At 39.3% G+C, this 26,931-nt stretch overlaps 2 protein-coding genes across 2 annotated transcripts; both read right to left on the bottom strand.

The window, feature by feature from the left end:
- Nucleotides 1–5,719: 5,719 nt before the first annotated feature.
- On the bottom strand, nt 5,720–6,061 carry LOC138880685 (uncharacterized). The gene has a single exon (XM_070160861.1). It carries the CDS (start codon nt 6,059–6,061, stop codon nt 5,720–5,722), a length of 342 nt encoding a protein of 113 aa, XP_070016962.1.
- An 11,771-nt stretch (nt 6,062–17,832) lies between these two features.
- On the bottom strand, nt 17,833–25,498 carry LOC104237727 (wall-associated receptor kinase-like 8). The gene is made up of 6 exons (XM_009791928.2): nt 25,209–25,498; nt 23,084–23,318; nt 22,869–23,004; nt 22,652–22,773; nt 22,442–22,556; nt 17,833–18,293 (listed from the first exon to the last, which is right to left on the bottom strand). The coding sequence occupies exons 1-6, from the start codon at nt 25,349–25,351 to the stop codon at nt 17,980–17,982; spliced, it is 1,065 nt and encodes a 354-aa protein (XP_009790230.1). The 5' UTR covers nt 25,352–25,498; the 3' UTR covers nt 17,833–17,979.
- Between the last annotated feature and the right edge of the window lie 1,433 nt (nt 25,499–26,931).

The following is a 26,931-nucleotide window of genomic DNA, read 5'->3' as shown; positions in this document are numbered from 1 at the left end:
AAATATGAAATGATTAATTTGCCCAGTTCTGATGCCCGTCTTCCGTACCTACGGAAGAATCATCGCATGTGCGTCTCCACAGATACGGAGCTCTAATCGCAGAAGCGAAATCCCAATTAAACTCTGTCACCGCAGATGTGGTTTATGGGGCGCAGATGTGCCACCGCAGAAGCGAAGATCTTACTGCAGATGTGGTTTCTTGTACGCCCAGCCATTTTCGCAGAAGCGGTTCTTTCCTCGCAGAAGCGGGGTCGCTTCTGCGACCATCTTTCCGCAGATGCAGAATCACTGGAAAGTTTTTGCATGTTTTCACCCTCTTTTGCTTAATTCCACTTCAATTTAATTCAATTCACTTCGTAGCATCATTTATCTGAAAATCCAACAATACACACCATAAACGACCTCATATTATAGTTAAAGGACATAAAAGCTAAGGAAAAGAGACTAGATTGAGTGATAAAATCACCACTCATCAGAACTCAGAACCAATTAGAATCAAAATCAGTACAAGTACTCCCTTAATTTAAGGGAATCAGTTCAAACGGTAAGAACAAGTAACAAATAAGGAAAGAAATCAATGTGTATACAAGGAAATAATTCTAACATATTAGGCAGAGAGTAAACCATTAGGGTTGGGTTCAGAAAAACTCTAATTAATAAGATAGTCAGTGAGAATCAAATACCAATACAGCCAAGGTAAGGGAATCAATCAGATTGAGTAGAAAAGTAGGGATCGAAGGTCCAAAGGAAAGTGTTCAAATTAGACCAAGAAACAGGAAAATCAGTAAGGCAAAACAAGGAAAGAATCAATTACTTAACATACAAGTGCAATCAGAATTCCACAAGGAATGGTTTGAAATCAGTCCAGAATTGAAGGTCATTTAAGAGGGGAATTCAGCGTATAAATAGAGTGCATAAACATTAGGTATGCGAGGCCAAACTATGTCAAAGAGAAGAAGCATGCAATAACAATCACAAAGCCAGTAGACAGTGAACTATCAAAACATGGTAGTCACCTAGGTCAACTTCATTATCTTAGTAATATAGAAAAGATAGAGTATCAGAAGCATGCAAAGGGTCGAGTAAAAGGCCCTTCTGAAAAAGTATAGTCGAGTTTCAATAATTGTAAGAAACCAAAATCACATAAAAAATAGATGCTGAAACAAAAGGATTTCAAATCCAGTCAAGCAACTTCAAACAGATGAATTTCACAAGCAGCTTCAGAAGCTCGAATTGGCCCCAAAGGAATTAGGGTTTTTGAAACCAATCGAATTCAAAGATGATGAACAAGTAAATCACACAACAAATAGTCTCAGAACTTGAATGAACCCAAATTAGGGTTTTCAACACCAATCGAGTCTAGAGATGAAAAATAAAGAAATCCAACAAATACTAACAAAAATAGATTCAGAAACCTCAAAAGAAATTGAGGCTTTTAACATGCAAACTCAAGTAGAAGAACGACACAAGGAGACATAGCAGAACATGTCAAAAATCAGAGAAAGCTTCGAAATAACTTAACAAAAACCCTAATCGGAAAAGATAAGGGGTTTTGAAGGTAAAGTTTTTAAAAGAAACTTTGAGAAAAACGTTTGGAAGTTTAGAGCAAACCCAGATCTGAAACAAATCTAAAAGAAATCGGAAGAACCTTAGATGCTAGGGTTTCAGAAGAACCCCCAAGTGGTGAGAAAGGCTTTGAAAATCATCGATCTAAGTAGGAGAGTCAAGAGTCGAACTCGAATAGCCATGGCTGGCCTGAGAAAGGTCAAAGAAGACCGGAGAACGGCTATAAATTGAAATTGACCAAGGTCTAGACCAAGCTTTCTCAAAATCTAGCCTTGAAACCATAATAATTGAGCATGCAGGAGCCATGAGAGGCAGGTACAGGCTTCCGATGACCTTGGAAGCCATGGATTTGGGTGGTTTTGGGGTTGTAGTTGAGGGCGACGGCTAGGGTTTGAGAGAGGATTAAGAGAGAAGGGGATTCAAAGGCGACGGAGAGTGAAAAATGGGTTTAGGGTTGGGGTCGTTTGAATTAAAAAAGGTAAGGATTGTTGTTGGCCGTTGATCTGAATGATCAACGGCCTGGATTAAACGGGCGAGTGGGTGGGCTATGAAGACGGGTTTGGGTCGGATTAAATGGGGATTGGGTCAGGGTAATTGGACCTCAGATTGGGTTTAATTTGGGGTTAAAAATCAGGCTAAAATTGAAATAAAATGGGGCTAACATTTAAATAGCCGCTTTTCCCTATTTGATTTATAAAAAATAGTAAAATAATTTCTGGAAATAAATTAAAGGTACTAAAATGATGAATAGTACATAATTATCAAGTAAACAATACTAGGCTTAATTTTATAGATATAAACATAATTAAATCTAAAAGAGGCTAATATTGCAATTATATGCAATTTAGCTTGAAAAATACCAAATAGATTTGTAAAAATATGCAAAAATTATATTAGCTATATTTTAGCATAAATATGAAAATCCAATAAATTAATCACCAAAATGATAATTTTGGGAATAATTATTGGGTTTTTCTAGATAAAATAAGGCAATAAATTAATTTAAAAATCTTTTAAAATTTAAGAAAAAACAATAAATCATTTGGGCATGCATTTATATGTTTACATATGCTATTTGGAAAGTATTTTGCATGATAAATATATACAGGAAAAAATTGGGTATTAACAGTTGCCCCTCTTTTCCTAGGAAGAATGAAAGAGTTGTCGGGTAAAGATATGATGATCAATTTTGACCGAACGAAATGGTTCAAGGAGGCTTAGGCCGTGCCTTAGATTCTGAGCTAACTACATATCCTTAGTTTTATAGGAATCAGGTCATATGTAGTTCAAGATCCGTCGGCGGAGTATGCCGATGGAGATTTTCAAAAACGGACGCAATGTCTAGGACGGGGTGAGTGGGCGGCTTGTGGGAATGGTTAATGTTTAGTAGGGACTCGGAAACTGGAGCGAGATTGCTCCTGCCGAGATGGTCGTTGCTCGCCGGTTTACCTGCAAATAAGCAATACAAGCATGTATTGTGCATAAATTTAAACATGATGCCATTTCCCGTCGGACCATGAGGATTGTCTTTGGACGATTAGAATGGTGTCCTTAGACCATGATGTCCTAGGCCATGAAGTGCATAATAAAGAATTTGCAGGCTATGAAATGATGTTCTCGGGCTATGAGGATGATGTCTCCCAACCATGATGCCTTTTAATAATGATATGTAAAAGATTAAAATGGGATCCTCAGGCCATGGCATGGTGATCTCAGGCTATGCAAATGGTGCCTCCGAACAATGACGCCTTCGGATAATTTGGCGATCTTTCAGCCCATGAGATGCAGTATTCAGCGATCATTCAGCCCATGAAATGCAATAGGTGGCGATCTTTTAGCCATGCAAGTATAAATAAGGTGGCGATCTTTCAGCTATACAAGTGTAAGTAGAAACAACGTTTAGTCTCAGAAGGCAGAATGGTAGCCTTATGCAATACAGAAATGTAGATGGAGACATCATTTAGTCTCAGAAGGCAGAATGGTGGCCTTATGCAATGTAAAAATGCATACGGAGATAGCGTTTAGTCTCGGAAGGCAGAATGGTAACCTTATGCAATGTAGAAATGCAGATGGAGACAACATTTATTCTTAGAAGGCAGAATGGTAGCCTTATGCAATGCAAAAAAATGCAAATGGAGACAGCGTTTAGTCTCGGAAGGCAGAATGGTAGCCTTATGCAAGAAATAAAAGGGCAAATGGTAATAGAGCTTTCTTAGCTGATAGTAGGTTGCGATATTATGAGTGCTGGCGACATTGTGACACACAAACTATCACTGGCATGTGTGGATAGCAAATGTTGGTAAGTGTGATAGTTCTGAGAGTTGTATTCCCGAACAATGTTTGTCTTGTGAGTGTATAGTATGTCAGATGCTTTCGCAATTCAAGTTCCTGCGTCCAAAGAATAATCATGAGTTTTGTACAGGGTAAAAGGTTAGTTTGTATCCCCGTCGGCTCTGCTTGATCTGATCGGCTTTGATCTGGTGATACTGTATATATCATTGGGGTAGCGTTGCTAAACAAGGCAATTTCAGTAATAAACATGCATGATTTTGTAAAATGATATAATAATTAAGAAACAACCTTTAGATGAAGATAACTGTGACGTGGTTCAGGACATTGCAACCTCTCTTGCCACGGAATTTTGAGGGTCCTCCTCAAAATTCTGCCCCACTTTAATGGGTTGATGCTTCTGACTGTTGCTTGCGATGGTTGACTGAAGTTACTTCGGAATTTTGAGGGTCCTCCTCAAAATTCTGCCCCAGTTTCCAATTGGGGGGAAATGAAATATTTATTGAATTGTGACCGAACCTATAGGGCTGCCTACGTATCCCCTCTTAAATGGGAATCAAGTCAGGCGTAGTTCAGTTTACATCAATGAGGAAAACACGAAAATTACACATTGTAACGCTTGACTGCATCTGAATTGATCAGTTTTGGCCAGACTTCTCCATCCATTTCTGCAAGTATGAGGGCTCCTCCTATCAGAATCCGATGAACCATGTATGGACCCTGCTAGTTGGGAGAGAACTTCCCTTTGGCTACATGTTGACGCGGGAAAATTTTCTTTAACACCAGCTGCCCAGGTGTGAACTCTCTCGGCTTGACTCTTTTGTTGAAGGATCTGGACATTCTGTTCTGATAAAGTTGACCATGGTAAACTGCATTCATTCTTTTTCCATCTATAAGAGCTAGCTGCTCGCAACAACTCTTCACCCATTCTGCATCGTCGAGCTCGGCTTCCTATATGATCCTTAAGGAAGAAATTTCCACTTTGACAGGAATGATTGCCTTTGTACCATAAACCAGCATATAGGGGGTTGCCTCAGTCAATGTGCAGACTGTGGTGCAATACCCCAATAGAGCAAATGATAACTTCGTGTGACACTGCTTATGCTTTTCTATCATTTTCCTCAGTATCTTCTTGATATTTTTGTTGGCAGCTTCTACGACTCCATTCATCTGAGGTCTGTAGGCTGTAGAATTCTTGTGTCGAATCTTGAAGGTTTCACACATAGCTTTCATCAAGTCACTGTTGAGGTTGGAGCCATTATTAGTAATGATTGACTCTGGAATCCTGAATCGACAAACAATGCGATCGCGGACAAAGTCTTCCACGACTTTCTTGATTACTGCTCTGATAGATGTTGCTTCGACCCATTTGGTAAAATAGTCGATTGCTACCAAGATAAATCTGTGTCCATTGGAAGCGGAGGGCTCGATTGGTCCAATAACATCCATCCCCCAAGCGGTGAACGACCATGGGAAGCTTGTTGCATTAATCTCATTTGGAAGTACCTTTATCATGTATGCATGTATTTCATAGTAGTGACATTTTCGGACATACTGGATGCAGTTCGTTTCCATAGTCATCCAAAAGTAACTAGCTCGGAGTATCTTCTTTGCTAAGACAAAACCGTTCATATGTAGACCGCAGGTCCCAGCATAAATTTCCTCTAGTAGCCTAGATGTTTTTGCGTCGACACACCTTAGTAATCCCAAATCAGGAGTCCTCCTATACAGGATTCCTCCGCCGTGAAAGAAATTATTGGATAACCTCTGAAGCGTGCGTTTATGAGTAGGATTTTTCAAGTTTTAGGTACTCGCCCTTTGCCAAATACTCCTTGATATCATAAAACCAAGGCTTTCCGTCTGCTTATTCCTCAACATGGGCACAATAAGCTGGCTGATCATGGATTTTTACTGGAATGGGATCAGTGAAGTTTTTGTCTAGATGTTGTATCATGGATGATAGGGTAACCAATGCATCGGCGAACTCATTCTGGACTCTAGGAACATGTTGGAATTCCATCTTTGTGAACCTCTTTCTAAATTCCTGTACATAATGTAGATACGGGAGTATCTTGGAGTTCTTCGTTGCCCATTCTTCTCGGACCTGATGTATAAGCAAGTCTGAATCTCCAATCACTAGCAACTCTTGAATGTTCATGTCAATAGCCATCTTGAGCCCTAAGATGCAGGCTTCGTATTCGTCCATATTGTTTGTGCACGGGAATCTTAGTTTGGCGGACACCGGATAATGCTGACCAGTTTCTGATACGAAGACTGCTCATATTCTAACTCCTTTGAAATTTGCCACTCTATCGAAAAACATTCTCCAACCATAATAGGATTTAGTAATGTCTTCTCCTATGAATGATACCTCTTCATTAGGAAAATACGTTTTCAGGGGTTCGTATTCTCCATCCACGGGGTTCACAGCAAGGTGATCTGCTAGTTCTTGTCCCTTGATAGCCTTCTGAGTTACGAAGACAATGTCAAATTCACTCAACAAGATTTGCCACTTGGTTAGCTTTCCAGTGGGCATGGGCTTCTAGAAGATGTACTTCATCCTTGATATGAGATATGTAGTATAGGTACAGAAGTAATGCCTCAGCTTCTGGGCTACCCAAGTCAAACACAACAAGTGCGCTCTAACAGAGAATATCGGGCCTCGTATGGGGTGAACTTCTTACTGAGGTAATAAATGGCCTGTTCTTTCCTCCCCATCTCATCATGCTGCCCGGAACGCAACCGAAAGCTCCATCCAATACTACAAGGTAGAGTAATAGAGGTCTACCTGTCTTGGGCGGGACCAAGACCGGTGGTGTGGACAAGTATTCCTTGATTCTGTCGAAGGTCCTTTGGTAGTCATCAGTCTATTTGGTAGCGATGTATTTCTTTAACATCTTAAAGATTGGCTCGCAGATAACTGTAGATTGTGCTATGAACGGATGGATGTAGTTGAGTCTCCCCAAGAAGCTCATCACGTCCTTCTTGTACTTTGGCGGTGGCAACTCTTAAATAGCTTTGACTTTTGATGGATCCAGTTCTATTCCTCGGAGACTCACAATAAACCCAAGTAGTTTTCCCGCCGGAACCCCAAATGCACACTTTGCGGGATTCAGTTTTAGGTTGTACCTTCACAGTCTATTGAAGAACTTTCTCAAATCTTCCATGTGATCAGTGGCCTTCTTGGATTTGATGATAACATCATCTACGTACACCTATATCTCCTTGTGTATCATATCATGGAAAATGGTAGTCATGGCCCTCATGTAGGTGGCCCCAGCATTCTTTAACCCAAACAACATTATCTTGTAACAATACATTCCCCACGGCGTAATGAAATCCGTTTTCTCAGCATCTTCTTCATCCATCAAGATCTGATGATAACCAGCAAAACAATCTACAAATGACTACAACTCATGCTTGGCACAATTGACAATCAGAATGTGTATGTTTGGCAAAGGAAAGTCGTCTTTCGGACTTGCCCGATTGAGATCCTAGTAGTCGACACAGACTCGGACATTCCCATCCTTCTTTGGTACTGGAACGATGTTAGCTAACCATGTAGGATATTCTACTACCCTGAGAACCTTAGCTTTGACCTACTTAGTAACTTCTTCCTTGATTTTCAGACTCATATCAGGTTTGAACTTCCTGAGCTTTTGCTTTACCAGCGGATAGGTTGGATCGATCTGCAGTTTGTGAACCACAATAGACGTACTTAAACCAGTCATGTCATCATACGACCAAGCGAATATATCCTCATATTCTCTTAGAAAATTGGTGTATTCCTTCTTTTCTGATGGAAATAAGTGAACACAGATTTGTGTTTCTTTGACGTTTTCTGCATCTCCCAAGTTAACAACTTCTATTTCGTCTAGGTTGGACTTAGGTCTATTCTCAAAATTGTCAACTTCCTTAATAATCTCTTCTGGTTTGTTATCTTCCTCTGAATCTATGTCTGTTGTTGCGTTGTCTCGTTGCATGTCACAGTCATCGGTTCATCAAGATAAGTAATAGTAATGTTGTATAATTAAAGTAATAAGAGAAAAATAATAATAAGTGTCGAATCATAAGAAAAGTTAAAATGCTTTGATAAATTGCATAATTGTTCTTGAACATTGGAGATCTTATTGCGGGAATTAAAATGCAAAAATAAAATCATTTAGTAAATAAAAATAGTGCATGATGCTTGTTTAAGCCTTGCTACTCCGAGGCTCGTCGGGCTCTGGTTGTCCTGATGGTCCAGTTATTGATGCATGCCCCTCTGCTTACAGCCTGTATGGAAGGGCCTCCCCCCTCCTCCTCTAGAACAACACAACAGTCCATGTCATTGTCTTATAAGAACCAGTTCTTCACCGCTGCTAGTGCTTCTTCTTCATCTGACCCATAAATAATATCATCCGGTTGGAAGGTCTGCTCCAAATGTGGTATCGGCTGCTCCAGTGGATAGTAAGGGTCGCGCCATAGTGGCGACCAGTTGTTGAATTCTTCCCAGGTGTACTCGTATCCCAGACCGAAAGTTGTGCCATGTTTCTTGAATTTTATGGGTTTAGTGATTCCTTGGAAGTTCTTGCCAAGGTTACTTTCGATCTTGTTATCCCACCATTTGTCTTTCTCAACAGCATTTACCCGTTCAATGTGATGGTAAGTCTCTCCACCTAGTTTCCTTCTTCCTTCGATTGCCGGAATGGTCTGGAAACTGTATATAGGGTTGCTACCGTCACCGTGAATGATCACCTCCTGGTGATTCCATTCGAATTTTACCGCCTGGTATAGTGTTGACACTACGACCCCATCAGTATGAATCCATGGTCGTCCTAATAGCAGATTGTAAGATGCTGGCACGTCTATCACTTGGAAGTCAACATCGAACTAAGTTGGCCCCATTTGCAAACACAAACTAATTTTCCCAATAGTGGACCTCTGGGAACCGTCGAAGGCTTTTACATTTATGGATCCGTCCTTTATTTCATGCAGTCCCTTGCCCAATTTCTTGAGTATTACCAGCGAAAAAATGTGGAGACTAGAACCCCCGTCGATCAAGATCCTGGTGATAAAGTAGTCCTCGCATTGCACAGTGATGTGCAGTGCTATGTTGTGTCCTAACCCTTCAGGCGGTAGCTCATCCTCGTGAAAAGTAATCTTATGACTTTCCAATACATGTCCCACTATGTTGTCCATTTCACCACCAGTGATGTTGCTTGGAACGTATGCTTCACTCAGCCCCTTCAACAGAGCATTCTTGTGCGCCTCAAAATTTTGTACCAACGGTAGGATGGAGATTTGCGGTGGTGTTTTGTTCAACTGGTCGATGACCGAGTATTCCTTGGCCTGTATCTTTCTCCAAAGATCATCTAGACCTGTCTCAATGATGGGTGACCGATTGGAGGCCTGCTTGCTTGACTCAACTAGGTGTTCCGGGGTATAGACCCTAACAGTTCTTATCATACCCTGTGCGGCAACAGTTTCTTCGAACCTGACCTTGCCTTTCCTCCTTGCCTCGGCTGTATAGTCCCATGGTATAGCCTTTGTATGGAATGGTTTCATGGTCGACATTGCCACTAGGATCGGCGTGGATATCTTTACTCCGAACGGAGCATGGGCCTTGGCCGACAAAACTACAACTTCAAACAGCGTGGGTGTATTTGCTGGAGTCACAAATTCGACCTCAATTGGTGATGGTGTCTTTGCAGATGACGTTGCTTCAAACTCAAGAGGCACGGACATATTTACCTCGGTGTCCCGAGAGGGCTGAATCAGGACCACGATCATATTAAGAGTAACTATTGGCTTCTTTGGGTCATCACCCTCTACGATCAACCTGACTGATCCCTCGGGATCCCAATCATCCTCTATTTCAATCATGTGAACGCATCCACCCTTATGGTCTGGCAGAGGTTTATTGTAGACATTTGGAGTAGGTTCCTTTGCCACAATAATCTTGTTATCGATTAAAGCCTAGATCTTGTCTTTCAGAGAGCGACATTCGTCGATGGTGTGTCCCTTCATACCGGAATGGAATGCACAGGATTTGTTTAGGTTAACCCACTGAGAAGGGTTATCAGGGGTTACAGTAGGGATGGGGGTGACATAACCAATAGCTTTGAGTCTCTTGTACAACTGGGCAATAGGTTCAACAATGGTTGTGTATTGTTTAGGAGGTCTACGATCGAAATTTGGTCAAGGTCTATGGAAGTTTTGGCGTGTAGGAGGTGATTGATAGTTGGATGGTTGAGCATTGTAGGCTTGGTAAACATGTGCGTGTTGAGAATATCTAGATGAAGTAGGCTGATATGTGGGAGGTGGAGGTGATTGATAAGGGGGTGGTGGAGTTTGGTAAGAGGGCGAGGGTGCTTGGTAGTTCGGAGTTGGTTGATATGTGAGTGGAGGTGTTGGATAAATTTGCTATTTGGCAGGAGATTTGGTTCTCTATGCAACCATTACAGTTCCTACATCCTTTTTCTTAGACACACCACCAGATTGCAAGGCTTTGTTTGTAGCTTGAAAGGCCTCAAAGTTTGTAACCATACCACTTTTAATGCCCTCTTCGATCATTTCACCCAGCTTGATAATGTCAGAAAATTTATGGCTCTCAATCAACATTAGCCTTTCATAATACTACGGGTCTTGAGCCTGGACGAAGAATTTGTTCAGCTATTCCTCCTCTAAGGCGGGTCTGACCTTAGCAGCCTCGGACCTCATGCGAGTAGCATACTCACGAAATGTTTCTGTGGGCTTCTTCTTCAGATTCTGAATGTAGAACATATTCGGTGCATTCTCTGTGTTGAACCTGAACCTGTCCATGAATTCAGATGCCATGCCTACCCAGTTTGACCATTTCTTCGGATCTTGGCTAATGTACCAAGACAGAGCATCTCTTTTCAGACTCCTCATGAAAAGCTTCATGCAGATCCTCTCGTCTTTCCCTACTCCAACCAGCTTGTCACAGTATGTTCTCAAATTGACCCTTAGATCCCCTGTACCTTCAAACATCTCGAACTTAGGAGGTTTGTACCCCTCAGGCAGTTCGACATCGGGTTGTATGCAAAGATCTTCATAATTCAACCCTTAAATTCCCTTACTTCATTCAACGCCTTGAATCCAGCTAGTCAATTTCTTAAGTTCTTCAGCTAGGTTCTTGATGAGCGAGTATTTATCATCAGACTCGGGTGTGCTTGAGATGGGTTGGGTAGAGTGCGGCATGGTCTCTTCCACACCTCCTTTTGCCTACACCCCGTAAAGGGTATAAGGGAGCTTTTTCCAACTTAAAGTGACAATCGAAACAGAATTATTTATATTAAATCAGAGTCGCCACTTGGGATAATTTATGGTATCCCAAGTCACCGGTTTAAAATCCTGAATCGAGGAAGTCGACTCTTATTTACGGTCTGCAAACACAAAAATCCGGGTAAGGAATTCAGTTAACTCGGGAGAAGGTGTTAGGCATTCCCGAGTTCTGTGGTTCTAGCACGGTCGTTTGGATCATACTTGGCTTATTAGGATTGTCTAATTACTCATTTTAGAACCTATGTACTTTTACCTTTTACCACTTTTTAATTAAGAATATTATCTTGAAATGGGTCACGCGTACGTGTACCCATTTGTTTGGCGTGTCAAAATTGTGTCCAAACGGGTTTTTTCCTTAGATCGGTTTTTATCCAAACGGGTTTTTTCGGTAAGGTTTTTAACGAGGCAACAATTATGTGCTACCTGAGGATAATTCAACAGTATCCAAGGCTTCTTTGCAATCAACCTTGAATACTGGGGGGCATCACCCTCGGATGTTATGTGTTCGAGAAATATACCTAGTATCAATGGGTCTCGATAGGAAAATTTTGTAATGGGCCAAACGATCGTATGAACCGTGTCCATATAGATTAGACGAGTTCAACAAAACACGTACGCATGTATAAATTATTCAAAGAAGCATTCTCTTTTCTCGAACATCTCATGTTTCGAAGTAAATTTTCTACTATACGATTCATGTACTTGTGATTATGATATATTGTGCAAAACTAACACTTGTGAAAAATGGCTTAAGGGCCAAGTACAAGCATACCTTGAACACTCGGGGACTGCACACTCGAGCTATCTAGGTTCGAAATTATAAGACCTCAAAGAGGCATCCCTCGATATATAGGCCAAGGCCACCATGCTCGGGGACTAACACTTCGATCAAGTTTGAAGTGTTATCGGGAAATAAGTCCAAGAGACAAACCCGAAGATTACAGCCATATGAAAGGCTACAGCCACATTAAAGGCTACGGCCGTATTAAAGGCTACGGCCAAAATAAAACGGCTCAGAGATGTCCGACACCCGCTATAAACAAAAGACCTTCAAACACTTTGAAAAATCAGTTAAATAAGGATACCCTCAGCAAATCAAATAAAAAAGGGCTTCGATAAAATCAGCCCTCGAATAATTTAAAGGCTTCGATAAATATCAACTTTTGAATAAACCTTAAGGGGTATCAAAATATCTTAACGCAAACACATTAAGGCACAAAATGAAAAATAGGATTCCGATCATCGGTCCCTCGAAAAACCCAATGGGTATAAAAAACTTAAGCTAAGGCATAAGAAATTTTCACTAAGTCTTTTAGCCAAAAAGAGAAAAATAATAGCCATTTTTAGAGGCCAAATTGGCCTGACCTAAAGAGCCTAAGGGCCGATTTAAAGAGCCTAAGGACCGATATAAAATCCTAAGGGACAAAATAAAAGGCCTAAGGTCCAATACAATTAGGGTTCGAGACCTCATCCTCACTCGATTCGAACCTAAGGGTTACGCTATTCCAAGCTCAAACAAATGTCAACTACAACTCAAAGATTCACCTAAATGGTATATAGCGGTAAGATCAAAAAACTTAACAATCATCTGATAAAAACCTACACGTTCACTTTATCCTAAATTCAGGATTCATTCAAACTTGATTGTTTAAGATAACACATCTATCAGTTCGATCGAGCCACCCCCGGGATAAGGTCTCTAATAGATTTCGAATTCAGGGGCTTACCCTCGTATAACCCAAAAACTTAAGGGTCCAAAACTTAAGGATTTACTTTGGTTATGAGTTGAAAATAATAAAATCACAGCAATAAAAGTTTCAACGTTTCCGATAAAGACAAAGAAACATATGAAGGCATCAAAGAAAAAAATTTATGAAGACATCAAAAAGAAATTTTCTATTATGTCAAAAAACATGTACAAGAGGCTAGTCAAAGCCTTACAAAAGAGAAAAGAAAAGAAGTTAGAATTTAACTACGGTCGGGGCTAGTTCCCCCAGGACCATCTTCCTCCCGAGTAGCTTCTCCAGGAGCATTTTCTTCAACGACCTCATCTCCATCTTCTCCACTTTTGGACCCGCCTCGTCTGCCTCAGTGTCATCATCATCATCATCGGAAGAGGCGAGTTGCCTGGCTTTGGTTTAAAGCTCTTTGGCACGAGCAATTTAATTAAAGAGGTCAAAACCTTGAGCATGAATTTCCTCGAGGGTTTACCTCCGGGATTGACACTTTGCCAAATCACTATGCCACTGCTCCTGATCGGAAGCCTCCATTAGCTGAGTTTGGGTAGCTTCAGCATCGGCCTGGTACATGGCAATGGACTTGTCCGCCATGACCTTGGTCTTATCATCCTCCGCCTTTGGCCCTAGCGAGCCTAGCTTCGAGTTCTTCGACCCTCTTGGCCTGGGCCGAACTATTCTCTCTAAGGCCTTGGAGTTGGGCCTTGGCCGAAGATATTTTGGCCAAAGCGGCCTCCCTTTTCGCAGCAAGACGATCCATTCTATCTTTCCACTGATCATAGTCGGCCTTGACCTGATCGACCTCTGCCCGGAGTAGCTTGATTTTCTTCACCTTCTGCTGCAGCTAATATATCGAAGTATTAGCTATCACAGTCGAGTTGATTCCATACTTTATCAGAAGGGTGGTTACCTGCTTGTCTAACTTGGCCTCCACTTCATGAGCCTTGGCTAGATTTGCTTAAAGATTCTTTATGACTCATCCTTTTGGCCACAAAGTATCTTCAGGGCATTTCTCTCTTCCGAGACCTTTTGGAGTTCGGCTTCACTAACAAAGGTCAGTTCAGAATTCGGCAGAGGCCTATATAAAGAAGAATCCACAAGTTAGATTTGTGAAGAAAGAAGCAAAGGAAAGTAACCAAAAAGCAACTGGTACTTACCTTGAAAAAAAGACGTTGGGCTTCTGCCATAAGGATTGGAGCATCAATAATATTAGAGGCGTCATCGACCCCACAAAGCAATCCCAGAAAGGATCACCTATGCTAGAGCCTCCGCTGACCTCAGGGGTCTTCAGCCTTTAGGCATCCCTTATTGCTTCTTCATAAAAGACCGGCATTGAAGGTAGTTGACATATTGCCATGGCTCTGTCCGATCTTCTGAGTTTTAGAACCGACCCCGCCCGGTGTAGAAGTTGATGATCGAGAAATCACCTCGACCTCATGAGACCTGGGGTTCACCCCTGAGTTTTTCTTCAAAGCCTCCTCGACGCAAGGCTCGGTTATAGCAGGTGGGAGCTCGGAATGTGGGGCGACCTCGACGGCCTTCCGAGGGCGGACTATCAACATCGAAGTGTCTTCTTCTTCATCTTGGTCTCTCAACTTTTGGACCGTTTCCGCCTAAAGACCGACCATATTTCTCCTCACCTATTGAGGTTTGGGTTTGGGAACCTCGGATTATGAGAGATCCTTTCTCTTCTTATCCTTTTCAGGCCTCAGAGCCGGGGACTTGGCTTCTACGCCTTCACTTGAGGGCCTCAGAATGGGATGAAAGATTAGTAATGAAGAAAATATGTAATTACTTCGGAATACATAAGAAGAAATCCTTACCATGGTTCTTGGCCTCTCACATGCCCTTGGCCAAATCCTCCACGCTCGTTCAACACGAGTCGAAGTAGAGGCGAGCTTTTGGATCCAGTCTTCAAAATCGGGCACCTCCTGAGGCATCCAAGGGACAGTTGTATGATTAAAGAAAAATGTTAGGCAAAATCAAAAGAAATATGAAGATCGAAAATTAAAATATCATTTACGTTTGAGATTTCATTCCTCAGGGAATGGCATCTTTTCCTTCGGTATTATATCGCAGGTCCTCACCTAGATGAATCGGCTCATCTAGCCTCAACTTTATCCTCGTCGATGCTAGAGAATAGAGTCTTTGTTGCTCGACAGTGAATATTAACTAGCCCTCGGTAGAGTCGAGGCCGGTACAACCGTATAAGATGATCCAGAGTGAACTCTAACCCTTCGGCCTCGTTGGAGAAGAAGCGCAACATTATCACTAAGCGCCAAAGTGAAGAATAGAGCTGACCGAGGGTGACTTCATACCTCCTGCAGAAGTCAAAAATCACCGGGTCGATGGGATACAGTGTGAAGGGGTAAGTGTAAACACTTAAGAACCTGTTCACGTGTGTGGTGATGCTCTCTTCAGGTGAAGAAATGTGCACTACTACCCCCGAACCCCAGTTGCAGTCCGTCTTCATAGCCTCGACATGACCCTCGGTAATCGAGCACATGTACATCAACACGTATTCGCACCGGCCCGACACCGATGAGGGGTTCTCGACTTTAAAGTCAGATTTGAGAACGCATGGGCCAGGAACGTATTCATAGGGGGACGGTTCTACCAGCGTTTTATCACCGGCCGGCCGGAAAGAAGAAGATGAAGCTTTCTCTTTTTGCGGCATAGTCTTGGAGGTCTTCGCCATTTTTAGATTTGTAAAAGGTGGAAAGGTATGAAATTAGTAGCTCCGGTTGAAGCAACGGTGGTGTAACTGGCGCCGACGAGAGAAATATGAGAAGAATTGGGGAGTTAAGAGTTCCTAATCAAAGCAAGGTAAAGTTTGGATCAAGGAAGGAGGTGATATTTATAGGTTTGAGGTGACGGTTCGGTGATACTAGTGGCCGACCGACAATTAACATTCGTTGATGGTTTTTGGGAACTGAACTGAGGGGACGTTTCAGTCGCATCCATCGCTTACGTCACGAAGACGACGTCATGATCGAGGTACAGGGGAATTGAGGCTCAAAACGTTTCATATCATTTCACTCTAAAAAACGCGAGGACTATCGGTATACGGTTAAAATCGACCACGTCCAATTTTATGGGCTTGAGCATCTACCTTGAGATTAAGTCCCGATCAAGGAGACTGAACGATCGATCGGGCAAGATCGACATCGAGTAACGGAACAATGAGATATCCGCAATCGACCACAAATCTCGGCGGGAATCTCGGGATTGACAAAACCCTTAACGGTTATTAATATCAATCATGTATTTTGTTTTTGAAATTAGAGTTATACCTTATTTAGGATTCCTCTACTATATAAAGAGGAACCCTGATCATTTGTAAGATCATATGAACCACATACGCAATTGCTGAGAAATAATAAACACTCAGCTCTTTTACTTGTGTATAATCTCCCACTGTTCTTACTGTTCTTGTTGTTCTTATTGTTCTTGACACTTGATCTCGAGCCTATACCAAACCGAGGTCGATAACTTGCAAACTGCACTGGTTTGATTCATTTTAATCGCGTTATTCATTTATTTATTTAGCCATTTATCAATTGACATTGAATCAGATCACGTATCCTTATAACCACATTACAAGTTTAATTGTTACTCGTATTTCAAGATAAACAGTTCTATAGTGCCACATGTGTTTATAAGAGTTGTACCATAATAGTACATGAACGAGACGCCATAATCGACTTGTAGCATTGATTATGATAGAATTTATAGTAATCATGGGCATAGATCGGCTCTACTCATGTAATGCCAATCTGGATGGTCGAACCAAAGCTGTTAGTTTTGAGTTTTCGAATGAACCGGAAAGGAATATTCCTATATCTATGGGTAGGTTTTTATTCACTATCTTCGGGCAATGAAGATGATCACCAAAAGGTATATCTACCATTTAGTTCGAGTCATGGTTACCGAGATTGTGAATGATTTTCGTAAGTCTTTCTTGACGAGCTTCCCCAATTTCCATCCAACAGAGTGATTGATTTTGGGATTGATATTCTGCCCGAACACGCAATATACTTTCCACCATACAGAATGGCCCCAAGAGAATTAAAGGAATTCAAAATAGTTGAAGGATATTTCGGAGGAGTTTCATAAGACTTAGTGTGTCACTGTGGGGTGCACCAATCCTATTTGTTTGAAGAAAAGATGATTCGTTGAGAATGTATATCGACTATCGGCAACTCAACAAAGTCACGATCAAAAACAAGTATCCATGACACGTTTGTGCTAGTATTTATTGACGACAACCATCTTGTGTGACACAGAACTTTCTCATCTCCACCTCTTCTGTGAGGGCTCTCTCATCATTCCTATTTCACTCTTTCAAACCCAAAACTTCCTCAATACAGTCAAAAATCTGATATCAAATAGTTGAATTCATGAGGATTCCCCTAATTCCTATGCAGGAATTTTTTTATATCTTTCAAGATGTGTTTTTGTTTTGTCAGTTAATATTATGACGGAGAAGAACATGTGTGGAAGTGATGATAAAATGATATTTTACTGTTTGGGTAGTCTTTACTCTTTACTCCGTAGGTTAGCCATGGTAAAAACTTGCCCACATGCAACATTTATATCAAACCAAACAATTTTAAACTTAATAGTTAATAATTGTGCAAATACATCACGGAATCATATCATTAAGTTGGTTTTAATTTTTTTACTCTAGCCATATCTGCCAAATCGACGCCATTCAGAGACTTTTATCATGTTTGTGTTTACCAAGTAGATGTGCTAAATTGGAAAATTTCAAGTAGATTGCGTAGACGTGTGCAAGTAGGAGCATTAACAACAACAACAATCCAGTATAATCCCACTGGTGGGATCTGGGAAGGGTAATGTGTACGCAGACCTTACCCCTACCCTGGGTTAGAGAGGTTGTTTCCGATAGACCCTCGGTATCCTTCCCTCCAAGAACTCATATCCGCAATAATTTGCTTAAAGAATTGGAAAATCTCCAATTCCTAGGTCAGTAAAACAAATCATTTGGAGATCATTCACAAAGTTCCACCACTGCCATGCAACAACCTTAGCAATTTAGTTTATACAAAAGTTAAAAGTAGCTAAGCAAAGGGGCAGCTTATTCTATTTTGGCCTCGTTTTCATCTCTTTTTCGTTTCCCCCCGACCCTCCTCAGTTTTACCAAAGTGTCAAAAACACTTTTCATTGTTGGCCTATTGCCTGGATCAAGATCCAGGCAACAGCAAGTCAGCTTTGAGATTTCTGCTGCAGTTTGATAATCAACCTCTTCGAAGCATTCATGAACCAAAAAATTTCCGCCAGGTTTATCCTCATTTGGGTCAGGAAGATGACAAGAATCAAACTTCGTTTTAGATATTAACTCCATCAGTAGAAGACCAAATATGTAAACATCAGATTTCAATGTCCGCTTACCTGCATTGAACCAGCAAAATAAGAATAGAACTTTTTAGCAAAGAGCAGATAAATTCCACGATATGCATACATAAAAACAACAAATACAATTAAATTTCTCCACATGGGGAAAGCTTAAGAGTCATAGGTTCTTCATACAGATTTCTTTTCCCTAGTTCTTAACAACAACAAAAAACCCAATGTAATCTCACAAGTGGGGCCTGGGAATGGTAGTGTGTACGCAAACCATACACCTACCTTGTGAAGGTAGAGAGGCTTTTACCTAGTTTTTACTTTCAGACAAATACATAAAAATACGAGGACTTGGCATTCTCAGCTGAGTCTTGGCTTAATGCCCACTAATGAACAATGTACAAGAAAAAGGTCCACAACATGATGTTAGTATAGATTTCATCAAGAAAGAAAGGAGGGGGGGGGGGGGAATAGAGAGAGAGAGAGAGAGGATAGAGATGATTTCTTATTTCAGAAATTTCACCATTTTGCCTCCAAATTGACCAACAGGAAACCTGAAATATTGTAGTTATGTAGCCCACAAGATTGCTATATCACATAGGTGGAAGCGAAAACTTCTCTATAAAAATTAGCAATCTTATAAGGAGGGTCCAATTATAAGAATGGACCACTTTAATAGCTGCTCATTCCACCATCAAGGTAGGCAATGGAATGGAAAGACTTTTTTGGAGTGACAATTGGTTAGAACATGGTCCTCTTAGAGAATTATTCCCCATCTGTTCAACATAGCAACATCAAAAGAAGCAAGGTTAGATACAACATGGGGACAGGAAGGATGGAATGTTATTTTCAGGAGGTTTTTTGAATGACTGGGAGCATATGAGAGCTGTGGAGCTCTACAAGACCTTGGACGCTTTTCAAGGTTTCAGTGATTCTGAAGATACACTGATTTGGAACCTCAACAGGGATGGGAACCTCACTGTTAAATATGCTTACTTGGTTTCCTCTAAGTGTTTTAGTTCCATCTTCCTGAGTCGAGAGTCTATCGGAAACAGTCTCTTTGCCCTATCGGGGTAGGGGTAAGGTTTGCGTACACACTACCCTCCCCAGACCCCACTTAGTGGGACTTTTACTGGGTCGTGGTTGTTGTTGGTTGCCTCTAAGTGCAGCAGCAACAACAACAAAAAACCCAAACAGTTTATTTGATTTTTTTAGTGTATATTTCAGTATATAAAATTAATTATTATACATATGTTATATTTCAGTTTATTTGATTAATTTTATATGTATTTCGTTTTAGAAAATTAATTTTATATATATGTGTTATATTTTAGTTTATTTGATTTTTTTTTAATGTGTATTCCCGTTTATAAAATTAATTATTATATATATTATATGTATTTTCAGTTTATTTGATTATGTATTTTCTTATATCTTAATAGGGATTTTAAAATGTCTCAAAGTTCGAAAGAGAAAGACCCGGCCTATTGATATGGCGATAGAGTTAATGAGAAGAATACAAATGTTGTATGCAAGTTTTGTAACAAGATTACAACGGGTGGAATTCATCGCTTTAAATTCCATCTTATTGGTGGCAATAGAAACGTCACAAATTGTCCAAAATGCCCACCAGAGGTGAGGGATGAAATAAAGAATTTTGTTGAGAAGAAGGAGCAAAAAAATCAAATGAGTCATCAACCATTGGTGACCAATCTTGATGATGATGATAATATTGAAGAATTGTCACTTCTAAAAAAACGGGGAAGAGATGCAATCTCTTCAAGCCATGGATCGGCGGGTACGAATAGGAGTAAAGGTCCTATAGATTGCTATTTCCCAAAGAAGCCGGAAGCAAAGAGCGGTGGAAAAGATATACAAAAAATTGCTAAGGACATTTTGAGGGATCGTGCAGTTAGAGCTTTTGCACGATGGGTCTATGATGTTGGGCTCCCCTTCAATTGTGTCAACTATACTGACACTTTTGCAATAATGTCCTTCATGCTCTTAAAATTGGTGGCTCTTTGGTTAAAGTACTTTGTTTGGTGGATGGGGAGCAAAAACCACCAATGGGCTACCTCCATGAAGCTATGAATGGGGCCAAGGAGGCTATTCAAGCATCATTCACTAATGAGCAAAAATATGCAAAGGTCTTTCATATCATTGATGAAAGATGGAGTGAGCAATTTCATAGATCTTTGCATGCAGCTGGACTTATTCTGAACCCGTCACTCTTTTATGATCAGCATGAGAATAATTCATTGGCTAGAGAAGTGTGGACAGGATTCCATGAGGTTGTTATCAAGTTGACCCCATATGAAGACTTGCAAGAAAAGATAGTAGATCAGCTTGCTATTTACAAGGCAGCTGAAGGACTTTTTAAGCTCCGACTTGCTATTAAACAAAGACAAAGTCGCCAGGTGACCATGTGCTTCTATATTTTATAGCTCTAACTTTAATGTATTTTTTATACTTATTAACTCTTGAATATTTTTTGTCACTTCTATAGTTGAGTGGTGGGACCAATATGGTGTAGAGCCTCCGGATTTACAGACTTTCGCCAACAGAGTTCTAAGTTTAACTTGTAGCTCATCCGGATGTGAAAGGAACTAGAGCGTTTTTGAACACACGAGAAATAAAAAGAATTATTTCGTGTTTTGAAATAAAGTAAATTATATCTCATTGTCCCAACTCCTACTAATTAGTTGACACATCTTGTTTGCAGATTCATACAAAGAAGAGGAATCAACTAACCTTGAAGCGCCTCCATAATCTAGTGTTCATAAAATACAATAGAGCATTGAGGCGTCGCTACAACCATCGCAATCTAATTGATCCAATTCTTTTGGACAATATTGATGAGGCTAATGAGTGGCTAACCGGATAACCGGAGTCCCCAAAAATTGTGAAGATGAAGAAGTATTTGAAGGCGACTCTAATTTCAGTTGGGGTGATGTTGCGGTTGCTAGTGGAGTTGGGGAGAATCCTTATGGTTTAAGGGGGAATACTTCAAGTTCAAGCTCGATTAGGAAGGGAAAAAGTGTGGCTACTACAAGTCAATCTCTATCCCTAATTGATAAAGATGAAAGTGATCATGAAGAGGAAGAGGAAGGGGAAGAAGAAGATGACGAGCAATATGAAGATAACAGAGGAATTCAAGATTTTGACAATCTTGAATAAGAACAAGAAGAGTAGAAGAATAAGATGTTTATTCTAGTAATTTAGTAGCTTTGATTTTGCTTGTCCTATGGTTTGTGGAGGATTTGGTGGTACCTAGTACCTACTTTTGAGTTTTTAAATTGAATTTTTTGATTATTTATAATTTTATATTGTGCCTTTGCAAGGTTTACATTATGTTTTTTTAAGAATCACGCTTCACTTTAATAAAGCATGCACTTCGCTTTTGAAGCGAGGCGAGCCCCTATCGCTTTTTTGCACTTCTCGCTCTTAAAAACACTGTGTTGGACAATCTGGACGGAGAGAAATTCAAGAATTTTTGAAGACAGAAGCAAAAACTCCTTACAGAATGTTAAAGTGAATTGTTTCCTTTTGTTTCATTTCTGGTGTAAACAAAGCTTTGTAGAGGAGGCAGAATCATTAGTAGATTTGATAGGTGCTATGTAACCTTAGGTTAACATAGCTGGGGTATGCTCTTTTTGTAAATATAGCTTGGCACTACTTTTGTGCTGTTTTTTGGTCTAACTAATATATTTAACCAAGTTACCATTCACAAAAAGAAGAATGGACCAAAATGTTGATTTCTCAAGAAAAATAGTATTTTATGGCATCGGGAACTAAGAAATGCAAGAAAGCAGATTTCAAGGATGTGAACCGCGGTTACAAGTACTCCTCCCCGACTAAAGTTACAGATATATTTCACATGTATGCTCTCGCTTTCATTACACTGTCTTAGGTTTCAGCTTTAGTTATTTTGGTCTTGTGTCACAGTTCCACTTAGAGATTGTCTTGTCTGACAACTAAGCCTAACTAGCTCTTAATGAGATATTTAGGAGAAAGGAAAAAGGGAAAAGTGCAAAGAAATAGAAATAGAAAAAAAAAGTAGTGGGCTTTAATATGGATCTGGAACTCAAATAACACAGTAGATGAATCATTGTGTATCATGCATCAACAGACAATTATAGAAAAATCTTTGTCTATAACATGAAACATCAGATATGATGAAGTCTGAGTAAACATGCCTTTTGAAATAATCTCTGGAGTACCCCTGCCAACAAGATACTTTAAAGCAATTTCAGAATCCTCGTTGACAACTGTGTCAATGTTACCAAAGTCAAACACTTTAATACTCACTTCCTGCAAGCCAAAGCAATGTAGTAACGCGTTAAGAATCTCCAGATTTCTATAGGAAATTTTAAAGTCAAGAAGACAATGAAGGGCTTAAACTCAACCTTATCAATCATAATGCATGAAGCAGTGACACTACCAACTGCAATCTTCTTTTTATGCAACCATGTCAAGAGGTCTGCAAGTTGAGTTGCCACATTTATCCGCTTTTCCCATCCAAAGTCATCTGACGAACAAGAAAAAGAGATGAAGAATATGCAAAAGCACGCAAAATTCACACTAAACAGCCATTCAACATAATACTTGAGGTAAGTAAAATACCAGCCAGAAGCACATCAGACAAAACCGTGGTAAATTCTTCATCATAGACAGCTGCAAGTCTCTTCTCGCAACAGTACCTAGACAACTTCACCAAATATTGATGTGCATTTGCTGTTTCATATAACTCCATCTCATCCTACAGAAAACCCTCGACATCATTCACTCAACCCAATACAATAGACAAGAAAATCAAATTAAAATGTATCTACACATACACAAAATTGAAATGGACGATGAACATGTATTAAATGCGCAGGAAGGTGAAGATCCCATGTTTTAACAATCACTGATCGTTTTACAGATCCTTCAGTAATGGTTCCACGGAACAATCTGCCTGACTGGGTCATCTGAATCAAGTTCTCGGTTTTGAAGTCAGTAATCTTTTCTAACTCGGAGTAGCTGCAAGGCTTCACGACACCATCTATCACCGGCAGAATTGGGAACTTATAGCTGCACTTGACAACCAGAGAAGACAGTCAGAGAAGAAACACTAACACCGTGAACGTGTAGCTTTGAGAAGTGCAGCCAAATGAAATGGACATTTTCAGGTCAAAGAGAAAGCTGGAGTAAGTAACCATTGGTCTTAGATAATAGAAAGGGTGGTTCTCGTCAGTCTTTGTATCTATTTAATTGCATCAGTAGGTGTGAAGGGTTTTGCAAAAAGAGATAAGGAAGAACTATTTGAAGCTTGCAAAGGTTATTCCGTGAGTTTTAAACCAAAATCATTCCTATTATTTTAGTCAAACTTCCACTACGTCCTAATATTTCAGTTAACTGAAAAATCCTTAAGTGTTCCAAAGTTGACCAAAAACATCCCTCTCTTGAAATTTTCATCCATTTCTAACGGCTGTTTTGTTTCTCATGTGACCCCCTCCTTTTTTCCCCCTTCTCCCACAGTTTCTGAAAGAACAAAACCGTGATGTGCAAACCTTAACCCCCAGTCTCTCTTATCTACGTCTCATTTCACTCTATCATCTTTCCTTTTTCTTTGTGTACTTGCAGGCTATTTGAATATCATATTCTCCATTTTAATTTTTTCTCTATTCTCTTATAGCAGTTTTGACCATCTTATTATTTGAATCACGCACTACTTCTGCTTATTAGGCCAGCTTGTTTTTTAAATTGGTGCTTAATATACTTACCACTGCAGGAATAAAAAGTAATCTGTAGCTTGCATGAAGACCAGCTTATATATTGGGTTTAGGATTTCTCGATAACGTAATCTGTGTTGACATCCAATTTTGTACTTTACTTACAAATACCTTATAGTCCACCTTCTTTTTTTGAGAAGGAAGCTACTTCACTTCTTTTCTTACCTTTGAATTCAGTTCTTTATGTTCATGGTAGTCCTTTTGATCTCATCTCCTTTTATTACGAGGAACTATTTCTTACTCTCAATCACTTCCAACCGTCACAATGGACAACAGATCTAAAAACATGGCAACTGGGGCAAGGTTTGCGTACACAATACCCTTCCATGCCTCACTTGTGGGAATACACTGGTATATTATTAATGTTGAATAATTATAAGTACAATTATACGGATAATTAAAAGAATAATTATACGAACAAATGAATTAAAAGATAATAATTCATAGAGGTAAAAGTCACGTGCATTCAAAACCATCTTAAACTTTGATTCAGATGCAAAGATGCAGTTATAAGCTCCTAGTTTTCTCAAACTAAATAAGTAGTCGCTCTATTCCAACTTATGTGACATAGTTTAACTGAACATGGAATTTAAGAAACAAAGACTTTTGAATTTTTTGGGTCTTAAATTTTACATAACATTCGTGAAGTTCAAAGTTGGGTTTATTTCAAATATAGAAATGTATCATTCTTTTGGGAAGAAACTAACAAGAAAAGAGTGTCACGCAAACAAGAATGAGGGAGTACCGTATTTTCTATAGCTAACCATTATCACTTTGTTAACAATAATATTTGCTTTTAGTCAAAGCAAGACGAAACTCTCGGCCTGCACTACAGCAAAGGTGCCTTTAACAACAACAACAACAACCCAGCATAATGCCACTTAGTGGGGTCTGGGGAGGATAGTGGTACGCAAAACTTACCCCTACCCTGGGTAGAGAGGCAGGTTGTTTCCAAATAGACCCCGGCATACTCGAACTCACAAACTCTTGGTTGGAAGTGAAGCTGCTTACCATCATAGCAACCCCTCTTGTCACAAGATAAAACGAAATAAGCACAGTGAGAGAGGCGAGCAGAACATAATATCGCCCATATACCAATAGCGATTACTTAAACTCAATCAAAAGGAACTATCACCAGCGCAATGGAATTACAAAATACAGCAAGAGAGAGAGAGAGGAGAGAAAAAACCTAGAGTACTGCTGGCATAATACACGAAAATTCTGTCGTCGATGGTGATTTACTTCTGGGGTAGAATAAGGGTTAGCCCAATCTGGAGACTCATACTCGTTGAAAGGTTGGTAAAAATAAGGACTGTAACAACATTGTTTCATTTGTCCACTGATGTGTAGTTGGAGGCTGATTTCTCCAAGTCTTTGTTGACTCTCCTTACTTTCATTCTGAAATTTTCTGGCATTTCTTTCGCTCCATACATGATAAACTGTTGCAGCAAATAAACATGTCAGTACTTGTGCTTTAGCTCTGCTTCCTCTACACCTCTATTAATCTTATTAAATTATAGTTTAATATATTATATTATTAAAATTAATATTAATTATTATTTTATTATTTAATATAGTATAAAAAATATAGTAAAATCTATACAAAACGAGAACCAAAAGGAAACTAGGGTCCCTTCTTCCCGTGGGACTGAAAGACTTTTAACATTTCCTAAATTTTTGTGGAGCAAAAAAGAAATATAGCAAGTATTTGTTATGAAATAAAAGAAATATGAAAAAATAATGTAATTAACTAGAACTTAACATTGAAGAAAATCTTCTATCTACTATTTTTAGTCGCATCAATTAGTATAAAACATATAAAAAATAAAAAATTATTAAAAAATCGTAATTGATGGTATACTAAATTCGGTATTTGTTCAAATTATCAAAATGAATGTTATTTCATTGATACAATAGTTAAATTCAATATATTTGAAACATATAAAGATGATGAATTCAATTTAATAAGCCATATAGTATTTGGAGTTACAATTTTATTATTATTATTATTATTATTATTGTTGTTGTTGTTATTGTTATTGTTATATAAGATACAAAATATGTTATATTATTATCTATCACCTAACATCTCTTTAGTAATATATTATATTCAAAATATCATAATATAAGAAAATAATAAATTATTAATTAATTATAAATTTGGACAAACACATCTTTTTACACAACTAAGCGCAGAGTCTTTCGGTTGGTATAAATGAAGTATAGAGAGTTTAGGTTAATCATCGTGCGAGAAATAAATCGATTTTCTATTTTTCTAGAGAATACATATGATATAATCTAATTTTAGTTTATCAAGATTCTAATATATAGATAAATGAGGTTAAGCTACATTGATAACAAAAGATATAAAAAGTTTAAAAATGTCATCTGCTCTTCTTTTTCTGTCACGACCCAATCGGTCACTATGAGTTCCAACACATCGTCCAGACGATTTGAGGCTTTGAGTAGCTTCACTCTATGTATCATGACTTGCACATGTGGTAGATTTTGAATTTTGAGGAGTTCGAAGTTGATTTGGAAGAATAATTCCACTACTAAAAACAACTGATTTGCGACCGAAAAAATTAGTCGGAAATTTCTGACTGATTTGGTCGAAATTTTCAAAAATAATATTTTTTATATTTTTTAAATTTTTTCGACTATTTTTCCGATAACATTGGTAGCAATGTTTGGCACAAAAATCCGGAATAAAAATTGCGACAGATTTAGTAGGAAATTAAAAGTCAAACAATTTTATTTGACCATTTGCGTCCGTTTTGGTCACAAAATTTTTTAAACTTCGGTCAATTATTTTTTAAAGTTGCGACTGAAACGATCGCTAGTTTTGCGACGGATTTAATCGCAAATCCTTTTTAAAACCCCAGCCCCGCCCCCATTTCTTTCTTCTTCTA

The sequence above is a fragment of the Nicotiana sylvestris genome, chromosome 11, assembly GCF_000393655.2.
Source record: "Nicotiana sylvestris chromosome 11, ASM39365v2, whole genome shotgun sequence".
Lineage (NCBI taxonomy): Eukaryota > Viridiplantae > Streptophyta > Magnoliopsida > Solanales > Solanaceae > Nicotiana > Nicotiana sylvestris.
The sequence above is the reverse complement of the archived record's forward strand: the minus strand, read 5'-3'. Positions and strand labels throughout refer to the sequence as shown.